General features: G+C 40.2%; 1 protein-coding gene across 6 annotated transcripts in view; it reads left to right on the top strand.

Moving 5' to 3' along the window:
• The window catches only part of ANO10 (anoctamin 10), a 257,628-nt gene that overhangs the window by 69,922 nt on the left and 175,055 nt on the right, over positions 1–12,651 (top strand). For all 6 annotated transcript variants that reach the window (XM_073333329.1, XM_073333328.1, XM_073333325.1 and 3 more), the window contains one exon: positions 1,534–1,662. In XM_073333329.1, coding sequence (XP_073189430.1) covers positions 1,534–1,662 — 129 coding nt within the window. The remainder of the gene's footprint in view (positions 1–1,533; positions 1,663–12,651) is intronic.

Genomic DNA, 12,651 nt, shown 5'->3' with positions numbered 1-12,651 from the left:
GCTGATTCATCATGGCAGACACTACATTTTGCCAGTCTCCTTTACTCATAGGAAAATTTCTCATTTATAGGTCAGATTTTCAAAGGTATGCACAATATTGCAGTTATATTATCATGCACCTATTTTATGCATGCTTTTTAGATTATGAGCTCCTCAGTGCAGGATTCATCTTTCTTGAAAGTGTAGAAAGTTCCTAGCACATGTATGCTACTGTAAATAAAAAATAACATTCACATCCATTTATGTCCGTGTAAATCAGCTGCCTGTGAACATGCACCTAACAAGTCAGTCACCTTGCTGGCGTGCACATGTAAATGCTTGATGTACAGATGAAAGCATAAAATTCTGTGTATTTACGTTTGAAAACATGGCTCATTTTATTCCAACAAGTTTTGGCTGGCAGAACGAGTTGTTTAAAAATCTTATTCTGAATTTCCCTGGAGTTTTCATATACTTAATATTCCAATACTTAATATTGAAGATGCAGTCAAAACCTCAGCACAGGACACCAGAAAATTTCTTTTTAAAGTCAGATTTAAATGCTAAAGTACCCCTGATGAAAACTTCGCTCTTTGACACTGATTACGTCGGAGGTGGCTTTCCCTTAGGAACACACTGTACACCAGTCAGTCGGGCGGCTGGTCTGTAGGAGTATGTGCCACTGTTTCCATGCTCATGTTCTGGGTTAGATGGAAGTACTAAAGATAGGGATGCCATTTGAGTTAATTCTGATTTTCAGGGAGATGATTTCATATCCTGCAAATCTAGCTTGTGAGATGTAAATGGTCCCAAAACAACTTTCAGGGCCTATGAAATGTTCATCATATTGTGACGAACAGTGCTTGAATTTTCCCCAGCAAACACAAAGAAGAGCCAACCATAGCTGTAGAGCAGTGGTTCTTAACCTTTTACTGCAGCCTGCACCCCTTTGGTTCTCAAAATATGTTCTCACACCCCTTATCAAAAATCAAAATATGTTCTCGCACCCCTTATCAAAAATCATTGAAGTAGGTCAGTTCTTTAAAACTTGATATATTTTTTTGTTTGTGTATTACAGTAATTGTTAAAAAATGTATAATGTTAATAAATACATAGGTTTGATGAAACAAAGTAGTTGTATTTACGTGCCTGTGCTTAATTTGTGTTTTCGATGATTTACCTTCTAAACAAATCTGGCATGTCTCGCACCCCCAGAAAGGGCATCTTGCACTCCCAGGGCGTGTGTGCACCCCAGGTTAAGAACCACTGCTGTAGAGGTACGGTTTGGAGGGTGCTAATGATGGGTTTTGTGATGGTGTAAGCCTTGTTGTGGACCCTGCTTATGCATTTAAGAGGAGATGTTGACAGGTTCCTGATAGAATCTGTTCAACTTTTCATCCGGTAGAAGTGTAATGCAAAAGAAAAAGGAGGGTAAAAATGTTGGGTGTGTCAGAACTTGTACATGTGGGAGAAACCTTGTCCCAAGAGGAGCAAGAGGACTGGAGGAAGTAGACATATTGATACTAATTATATTCTATTTTTGTTTTATTTCAGTTGGCTTTTGAAACTATGAGTGTTATATCAGTAGTTACTAACTGTGCACTGATTGGACTGTCTCCACAAGTAAATGCACTTTTTCCAGATTCAAAAACGGATCTTATTTTGATTGTGGTATTGGCGGAGGTAAGTATGAGATTTAAATATCTACATGTTTTTTAGTAGCAAATGGCATTTACATCACTTGGAATTTCTAATATCTCATTTGTCATATCTTTTTCTTTCATTTACCAGGAAATGGAAATTCTAGCATCAGAATGGGTTTTTCATTGTTTTACTCTTAGATTAAATTTTTATTCTTGGCGCTTTCATCTACTATGGATGTTGCACCTATGCTCTGCCACATAGTCTGAAATATTATGTGTATGTTGCATTATATATTTCAAGAAGGATTTAATAGTACTAACACAAGAATAAACTTAGTGTAGACATACCCTAATTGAGCTATATTAGGTCAACTTGCAGCCACCTCAGTAATTACTGATGTGGTGCATGTTCACACTACCCTCCTTGGGTCGGTGGACTGTGTCCTCACCAGGAACGCTTGCACTGACCTAAAAGGGGCAGTGTGGGGAGCTGACAGCCTGGTTTCTCAGCTCCGCTGGCAGCTCCCTGCCAGGAGTCTGGCTTCCGCACAGGCCCCTGGGCTCTCGCCAGGCTGCCTCCCCCATCCTCTCCCCATTCCCCGCCGAGAGTGGAGGGAAGCCACCTGGGGCTTCTCGCCCCCTGCCCCTGTTCCCTGCGTGGAGCAGCGGAAAGCCTTGCAGCCTTGTCAAATTCACTGCTCACTGAGCTGTGAAATTGACAAGGCTGCCCTGCTTGGTGGGAGGTTGGGGAGAAAGGGCTGCCTCGGGCTTCTCACCCCAGCTGGAAGCTGGGTCCGAAGCCGCCCAGCTCTCCAGAGGAGTGGGGGCAGCAGGGCTCTAACTGTCCAGCTTTCTTGTCACTTTCATGGCTCCTGCCATGAAAGTGACAAGGCAGCTGATGTAAGGGATGCATAGCCTGAACTACATGGACATAAGCCTTGCGCTTCTTGTGGAGGTGCAGTTGTTATGTTGGTGAAGTAGGGCATTACATCGGCAGGAGGAAGGCTGTCGTGTAGTCACTGACATAATTAGGTCAACATAACTGCTTTACGTAGATGTAACTGTGTAGTGTAGACCAGCCCTTAGTGTATTTTATTCCTTGGGGTCAGATGCTCTCATACTGGGGTTTGTGGCCTCAACAGATCAATAAAGACTTTTTATGGGGTCTACAGATTGTGTAAATCCATTTTTATTGAGGAAAATCCAGACAAATTATCCAAAAATGTTATAAAAGATGTAAATCAGGTATATAATGTATATAAGATGTAAATTATGACAGAGGGTGAGAAAAATTAAAAGGAGTAAGTGAAAGGGAAAGATTTGAAAAGAAATGGTCACTTGATATTGAGGCTGGAGAGAGAGAGAGGAATGTTCCATATAGCAAAAGACTGGAGAGGAAAAGTGTCCCACCCTAGAATTGGCCAGATTGTGTAAAAGGCAAGAGTGCAGGCTGATGTTGGATGAGCAAATAGTGGGAAGGGGAGTAGGAAGACACTGAGGGCTGGTCTACACTACTGCTTAAGTTGTTGTAAATTACATCTCTCAGGGGTGTGAAGAACAGACATCCTCCTGAGCAAAGCAAGTTATATCGACCAAAGCGCTATCCACGCTGGTGCTATTTGATGGGAGATGCTCTCCAGCTGACATAACTTCCACTTCTCGTGGAGGTGGAGTAATTATGCTAATGGGAGAGCGCTGTTGTAGCGTTGTAGTGTAGACTTGCCCTAAGATTGGAAAGTTTATTCCCAGAGGGAAGAAAGCCATTCAGGAAAGGACAGATCAACTGTTTTAAGAGAAAATGTTATTTCTTCTTGCTTTTCATATACAAATGTAAATTTTGGTTCTGTGCTGTTAAGTTTATAATGGAGTAATTGTACTTGTAAATTGATTTTAGCGTTTGTTTGTTTTAGACTTAATTATTAATACAAACAAAGATGTTGGAATAATGCATGTAAATAAAATTATTACCATATAGTGCAATCTTTTTATACTTAATTAACATTGAAATCATTCTATAGAACTGGCTAGTCATGATTTGTTTCCCTGAACTGGCTAGCCATGATTAGACATGGTCACTTAGGATTTGAGAAGGTTAAAGTGTGCTTATTTTTTACTTTGTTGTGTAACATATAGCATTCTTTATCATTGTAAGACTATTGATTTATGTTCTCAATTTGTTACAAATTGAGAAAATAGGATCTTTGACTTTGATAACAGGGAATATCTAATTTTGAAAGTGCTTTTGGACATTGCGTGATTGTGGTTGGACCCTTACAAACAGAGGAGAATGAAAACCATTATACTTGTTTTTTGTTTTTTAGGATTTTTTAAAAATCAGGATGTACTATTTAAAAGCTTGTCAGAAACTGTATGTTTTTAAAATTAATGTTGAAAGTATCACTGCAAACTGGTTCCATGGTTCCCTTAGATTTACATTGCATTACTAGAAATTGTCTGAGAAATACAATAAGAAAATCACAAAATTAAAAACCTTTTTCAGAAGTTAAGAATGTACTTTTTCTTAAGTTTTAAACAAAGCATAGTAAACCAACTCATGATTGTTTATGTGGATTTTTGTTAGTTATGTCAACTCCAGCTCCCACCACAAAAGAACGAAAGGAAAAAAATGTTAAAAATGATGTTTAAAAACTTTTTTTAATGTTTCCAGTCTCCCAAAACACATTTTTTGGTAGTCCATTTTTTTTTGAAAAAACTTAAATTTTATATGTTTTGAACTCTACAGCCTTCTGAGTCCAAAGTTATCAATATCAATCAGGCAATGGTAGAGTGGACATAATCTTGCAAACTTTCTATAATACAAGTTATTGAGAAATGTTATATGAAGACAGTGGAGTTGAAAGAAAGCTTGTTCTCCAGCTGGTATAAAATATTTGTGGCACAAAGATGTGTATATTGGTAAATTAATTTTTTTAAAAATTGTATTGAAACAGACACACATCATGGGCTTACTTTTCATTTACATAAGACAATTTACACTGCTCTGGCAATGTAACTTTCTTCATAATTGAAAAGAAATGCACCAGACTGAACCGGTTGTAATTAGCAGTTATGTTGTGACATGTCTGCTCATTGACTGCAAGAGAGAGAGAAAGGGAGAGAGACTGACTGAGTCTTCTGCCAAATACTCCTGAACCCAGGGGAAAATTTCTTGGGCTGGGAATAAGGAGACTATGAGATCCTATCTCACCTTTGTTGTAAGTTTATATTCCCATATACCTTATCATCACTGTTCCCTCTAAGCTGTGTGCATGTGCGCGTGCACACAGATCCTAAACCCCGCGCACACAGCAAAACACCGCACGCACAAAAATTTGCACAGAAGCACAACAGTTTGCACAGAAGAAATTTTTTGCGCACACGACCTGTCGAAAATTTGCACAGAAGAAATTTTTTGCACACACAGCCTGTAAAAAATTAGAGGGAACATTGCTTATCATCCTTATTATTGACTAAATCCATGAACTCTTTCTAAAAAGCAGTCAAGGACTAGCACCCATCAAATTCACACTCTAGCAGAAAATCTTAATAGGGACCTCAGCAACATTAAGGCAGAAAAATGTCCCCAATGTGTCAGATGTGCCTATCTGTTGTTAAAAAAGAACCTGAGGTCATTGTGTTAAAGTTTTGCGCTAGAGTGATTGATAAAGTTGGAGTATATATTGCTCTTTCCATCTCCAACAGACGCTAAGTGAAAGCCTAATGGCATTTGGAGTGTTATTACCACTGCGGCGGGCAATATGAAAGGAGTGCAAGAGACTTCTCCCTTAATTTGTTATTTCTGTGCTTTTCAGATTTTGAGTTGTCCTGACTCAACCTTAACTGTCACTAAACAAAGTTTTTGTATATGTTGTAAATGAGAATCTGGCTAAACAGTTCTACCTTTCTTTGATAAAATCAAATTTAATTAAAAACTAAAGAAATTGTACTTTTTGGTTAGAGCCAAGCAACCAGAAAATACATCTTTCTTATTTTCCCCAAAAGGTGTTTTTATTTTAGTAGAATAACAAATATTCTTGAAATTGAACTCATTTGTTTATATAGTAACATCTGACAGTATTCAATACTAAAGGCAGAGTTGCATGACGCCATTGTAAGCATTCTGTACCAAACCCTTATATACTTATGAAAAGAAAAAGAGTGTTTTACATTAAAAACCACTAACTATGCCGCTTTCTGCTGTTTCTATGGGAACAAACATGGTATCAGCAAAATCAGAGTAAAGGAATTAAAATATCCAACGTTTCCAAAGTGTTGAAACTGTGATTTTAAAGCAGCTGACCCATTTTCATCAATCCAACATCTGCTTCCATGGCAACATGGTTTGAACTAGCAGTCAGCAGCAGAATTATTGAAAGTCTTTCTTTTCTTTCACTTGTGGATAGATGCTGAATGAGTGCTGCAAGTGCACTTTTCAAACAAATGATTAAAAGTAAATACCTTCAAGCAGGATAAAATCAGCCATCCCCTAACACATCTTTAAAACAGTTACTTGCCATAATAACTGTAGTTCTCTGGGCAAGGTGGGTGAGGTAATATCTTTTATTTAACCAACTTCTGTTGATGAAAGAGACAAGCTTTTGAGCTTACACAGAGCTCTTCTTCAGGTCTCCGAGTGTCACAGCTACATCCAAGGTGGAGTGCCCATATCACATATCCACACTCTTTGGGGAAATGTGCCCTGGGTGTGAAAGCCTGGAAATTTCTAGCCTGCAAATGCCCATTGGGTCCAAGTGCATAGCCATCTTCTCCTTTTGTGCAGAAACCCACAAATACAAAAGGGGACTGGACTCAAACTCCCTCTTGTTTCTTACATTAATGTGGTAATACCTGAGAAGTGACTCTGAAGAAGTTTGGTAAGTGGGTGGGGTTTGTGGATTCATAGGAACAATCATCTTGAAGAACTGTAGTTACTATGTTAGGTAACATTTGTCTTTCTTTGAAAATTGCCCATATGGATTTCCACTGTTGATCACTAGTCTAGGAGGTGTGAAGAGTGTTAGTTGAAAACTGATTGCAGTACTACTTCCCCCCCCCCAAGAAGGAGCCAAATGGAGGAATTATGGTTGCGTAAAGGTGTGTATACAACTCCAAGTAGCATCCTTGAATAATTCATTAATGAAGATGCTGTGAAGCCATGCTGTGAAGTCTACCTTAGACCGAAAGAAATGTGCCCTAATCTCTACAGACAGGTGAACATCTGCCAGGCTGAAGCAGACAAATGTTAGGAATCCATTTAGGCAGCTTTTGTGTGGAAGATGGACCCATCTTTGATCTTATCTCTGGATCACAAAAACTCCAGGGATTTGTGGATTGGATTAGCCATATTAGTAATAATGAATAGTATGACATCTATAAGTATGAAGCCTGACCTTCCAAGTTTATGAATGTGGTTTGGGAAAAAATGGAGACACCTAATGGTTTGTCTTAAGATGAACATTAGAGATCACCATAGATAGGAATTTGGGATGAGACTGCAGGACTATCTTACCATATCCTTATAGAATGTGGTATAAAGGATCAGGTATCAGGAACTAGATCTCACTAATTTCTAGGCTGACATAGTTATAAGGAATGCCATCTTCACATGGTATAATGGTGAGATGGTATAATACTAAGGGTCCAACCATAGCCCCAGTAAACTTCATAAAATCCACTTTAGATCTGTGATGAGGTGGGTCATACATTGGAAAATATATGAAGTTACCCTTTTAGACATTGTTTCTCTAGGGGAAACAAACTGAAAATCCATTGACCAGAGGTTGAAAAGCAGTAACGTTAGCTAGTTAATAAGGCTCAAAATTAACCTTTTAACTGTTTTAAATGCTGCAGATAATCAAAGGGATTGAGAACCATCTTAGATATACTCCTTTCTGAGTTTTCCAGATGGAGTCACTTCCATTTCATGCAGCAGATCTTCCTTATCAGAGGCCTCCTTAGTTTACAGTAAAGGCTTTGAACTTCTGCAGAACACAGCAGATCCAGTGCCCACAACAATCCAGAAGCAAAACTGTAAACCTGAGAGACTTTGGTGTAGGTGAAGAATCACAACCCAATTCTAACAATAGATGGTAGACTTTGAACTTGGAGTTGTGGTTTCCAGTATTGGTTCTAGTATGCTAGAGAACCAAGATTGATGAGTATATGGGGTTATCAGCAGGATCTTGACTACATCCTATTGCGCTTTCTGGATACCCCAATCAAAGAGATGTTGGGTCCTGTCAACCTCTAGGTAAAACAGTTTGAGGTAGCTTGATGCATAGTGACATCATCATCAAAATGTTTTTTCTTCATTTGCTGTTGAAAAAAAATGAATCCTTACAGATTTTGTGCCAAATTTCAGCTCCATGTGATTTTTAAATTACCAAGATATTAGCCCTTTAAAAACATGGGTTTATAAAGAAAGCCAGAGGTGGATCCATAAGTACAATGGTAATAATAATCCTTTAATTGCCTATATTGTAGGGAAATTCCAAGGGAGAAACAACTGTGTCCCTTACTGACATGACCAATCCTGGATGTTTCCTTCTGTGCCTTGTGGTCCACCTCAGTGGTCATAGTGGCATCCATGGGCTGCCTGTTGCCAGCAGTTCTCAAGACCCCCTATCTCCTGCTGAGGAGATCATTGAGGGAGATACTGTCCTGCTCCATCACTTCCTCCTCAACAGCCCCAACCTCAGTAGGAGTTTGTTGAGGAACATGAGACTAGAGTAGATAAGGAGATGACAACACAAACTAACATTTCATCATTGTCATGAGATAAGACTGTAATGCCTCCCCCATCTTCTATAACTGATGTTTTCAAGCAGTTTCAGGAGCTGATGAAATATATTGCTGATTCATTACAAATTCTGATAGAGGAGGTCCAGGATTTCAACATAAGCTTTTGGACATTCTACAGACTCTGTTTGAGTGACTGCCAGTGAATGAAGCCTGACTGGATTCTTTCAAGAACATATGGCAAACTCATTTCACTACACCGTCTACTTGCAAACAGGCTGATAAGAAGTAGTACGTCCTGATAAAAAAATCTGTATTTTTTGTTCTCCCACCCTCCATCAAATTCTTTAGTTTTGGAGGCTGTCAATGAGCATGGCAGACATCATCATATGTAGTCTACACCTTCCACTAAAGACCAAAAGTGACTGAACCTATTTGGTCATAAGAGCTACTCTTCAGCGACCCTGCAATTTTGGATCACAATAACCAAGCCCTAATTGCAAAGTATAACAACACAATTATGATAAATTCAACAATTGAACAGCTTTCTGTGGAACAGTGTGAGCAGTTCAAGGCCATCTTAACTGCAGGTCAGCTCTTAGCAAGAACTTTATTGTAAGCCTCCCAAGATGCAGCCAACACTGTGTCCCCCTTCCATCTGTACTGCTGTACTCCATCTGTACTGCATAAAGCTTCTTGGCTACAGCTGTTTGGCTTTCCTATGGAGGTCTAAAATGCCATAAAATACCTTCTTTTCTATGAATTTACTCTCTTCTCTTAGTCCGTGGACAAATTTCTCCATACCTTGAAAGATTCCAGGGCTGCACTCAGTCCCTTGACATATACATGCCTGCAAACAAAAGAAAATTTAGCAGGTCACAAATGGTGTAGAGATCCCACCTGGTTCAGTTCTCCAATTACCACAGGCCTTCTGACCTCCTAAAAGAGGCCGAGATATCACAAGAACAGACTGCCTATGGCAATTGCTATCATCCATCCATCCATCCATCCTCTTTGTCCAAATGTCAACTTTGACAATTTGGTTCAATGTCTGGAGCATCCCTTCTGCAGGAAGCTTCATCTGTACCATTCCACCCACTTCCCTCCCTTTGGACTCTCTCTCTCTCTCTTCCCCATTTTCAGCCTGCATGGGATCTGATTACATCTGATAAATGGGTTTTGGAGGCATAACATCGGATTACTCCATTCCTTTACCTCCATCCCTCCTCCCCACTGTTTTCAGGGATACACCTCATGAACACTTGCTGAGACAGAAAGTCATCTCTCTTGTATGTATGGGGGGGCCATAGAAACAGTTCCAGTCTAGCCCGGGGGAAGGGATTCCATTCCAAGTATTTTCTGGTCCCCAAAAAGGATGTGGGATGGGAACCGATATTAGATCTCAGATTCCTAAACACCTTTGTGAAATCATGGAAATTCAGGATGTGATTCTAGCAGCTATAATTTCATCATTGGCATCTGTGGATTGGTTTGCAGCCCTCTATCTTCAGGACACGTATTTTCATGTCTCAATTCACCCACACACCAGAGGTTTCTTCGTTTTACAGTCAGCCAGGATCACTTCTAGCATTGAGTGCTTCCCTTCAGCCTCTCCTCTGCCCCAGAGGATCATGCCTCAAAGATTATGCCAGTGGTAGCCACCAACCTACGTTGACATGGAGTAATCACTGACAGATAGACTTCATAGGAGCCCCTCTGGGTGCTATAACAGCCAGAGCTTACCTTCCTGTGGACAGATTTATGACTCTAACAGACCTCATTTCCACGGTTCAAATAAGCCCCCAGATGTTGGGAAAAAGTTGTCTTCAACTGCTAGGACATCTGGCGCCTTGTACTTTTGTAAGATAACATGCCAGGTTACATCTTTGCTGCTTCTAAGGATGGCTCAGAATAGTTTATATCCCAAACAAGCACAGTCTAGACAAGGCAGTGTCTGTCCCTTGCTGAGTACTAGAATTGGTAGAAAGACCCTTACAGAGTCTGCGCAGGAGTCCCTTTCACCCAACCTCCCCCTACCATTACTACAAATTGGCTATATCCTGCCTGGGATGGGGAGTGCATGTAGTGGGACACACCATTCAGGGCAGATGTTCTGTCCAAGAGTGCTTTATGCCCATCAACCTCCTGGAACTGAGAGCAGTTAGGAATGGCTACATCCACTTCCTTTAGTTAAGCAGGGTCAAATCCATCAAAGTCATGACAGACAATGTAGCTTGCTTATTATACATCAGTTGTTGGGTGGGGTGAGATCTCTCTCTCTTTGAGCCAAAGAAATGAATCTATGGAACTGGTGTAGCCAGTCACATCCTCATTTCAACCTCTTACCTTCCAGGCATACAAAACACCACAGTTGATGATCTCTGACCTGGGGGTTTCCAGAAGTGGACCACGTTGCCACCAGTTTTTTTTGAGAGGAAGACTGGGTCCTTCAGATTAAGGAACAGTGGAGAAATTACTTTGAAAGGTTTGTGAACGAAGATAATCCAGAAGAACCATGCCGTCTGAATAAAACCAAACGTGGGTCTGGTAGCACCTGTCTTAGAATAAGTTGTTGCAGAAGTATTGAGTAATATGAAAAATTAGAAAACTCTCAGCCTCTATGGCATACCAGCAGAGGAATGGAGGTGCTTGGCTTAATATATTGACACAACTATTTAATTTCATCATGAGGTCTGGGAAGATAACTGATGCCTTGAGAAAAAGCACATTAGTACCAATATTTAAGAGAAAAGGAGTCATACAAGACTATGGTAATTACCACAGCATTAAACTCATGACCAACATACTGAAGATATGGGAGAAAGTAATGAATAAAACTACAGAGAGAAGTAAAGGTCAGTAACCGTCAGTTTATATTTGTGTTAGCATCCATTGTTGACTTGCCTATCTTTGCTTGTGAAAAAAAAATAGAGAAAAGAGGAAACCCCTACACGTAGTATTTATCGATTTTGAGAAGGCATATAACCATTTTCTGAGAGAAGTCATTGGGTAGTGTATGAGAATGAAACTGATATTTGAAGACTACATCAGACTCATCCTGGACGTGTACTGGGGTGCTGTTACCACAGTTAGGAGGCCATGTGGAGAAATGGAACAGTTTCTAGTAGGAGTTGGAGCACACCAAGGCTTGGCACTAAAGCCCTTTTTGTTCACGTGGATTCTTGATGCACTCACAGAAGACATCCAGAAAGTGGCATCCTGGTGTATGTTTTTCGCATGTCATGTAGCGCTTGTGGGGGAGAGCAAAGAGAAAATGGAAGAAGATTTAGAGAGAGAGAGAGAGAGAGAGAGAGGGATATACATGAAAGAAATGGTATGAAATAAAACTAATCTGTAGATTTGATGGTGCTTTGCAGGAATACAAGCAGATTGTAAGTCTGAAGGGCCAGCTACTACTAAAGGTACAGAAGTTCAAATACCTAGGTTCGATAGTGCAGGATGATAGTGAGCTCAGTGATGAACATATAGGCAGAACAGGAAAGGCATGGGCTAAATGGAGAGAAGTGAGCAGAGTGATCTGCTGTAGGAGAATGCCTATTAAATTGAAAAGTAAGATCTACAAGATAGTAATTAGGTCTTTACTTTTGTATGGCTCTGAATGCTGGGCACTGAGAAAGAGACAGGAGCAGATCTTGAATACAATAGGAATGAAGATGTTAAGATGGACCATGTTCAGAACAAATGAATTAGGGGAAGTGTGAAGGTGGTTCCAATTATAGAAGAGACAGGGGGATCCAGGCTTAGATTGTTTGGGGATGTGAAAATAAGATCAGAAGAATATATAGGAAACAGGATGTTAAAGTTGGAAGTGGAGGGTAAGAGAAGGGTTGGAAGACCCAAAACTAGAGAGATGGATGTCATACAAAAGGATTTGATTAGCTGCAAAGTTTCTAAGGCACTACTTCAAGACAGACTGGAATGGAGAAGGAGGACTCAAAGAGCTGACCCCTACAGGTGGGCTAAAGCTAGAAGAGGACGAGATGGAGGACTGGCCTCTCCTCATTCTCTCTAGGACGGAGATGGAGGACTGGCCTCTCTGATGAAGGGCTTTCTCTGTGCATACCCTCTCACACCATTGACCCTGAGAGTGTTGAACAAGATAAAACAAGACAAAGTCAGAATCATTTTAGTTGTACCAAGCTGGCTGTGACAGGTCTGGTACCCTTATCTGTTCTGCCTTGCTTTCTGTCCAGTGTTGAGAATTCCTTCCATTCCCCATATGCTGTCTCAGGACTCCACTCAAACTCTTCATCCCAACCTGGGAATTCTT

Source organism: Lepidochelys kempii, chromosome 2 (genome assembly GCF_965140285.1).
Source record: "Lepidochelys kempii isolate rLepKem1 chromosome 2, rLepKem1.hap1, whole genome shotgun sequence".
Classification (NCBI taxonomy): domain Eukaryota; kingdom Metazoa; phylum Chordata; order Testudines; family Cheloniidae; genus Lepidochelys; species Lepidochelys kempii.
The sequence above is the reverse complement of the archived record's forward strand: the minus strand, read 5'-3'. Positions and strand labels throughout refer to the sequence as shown.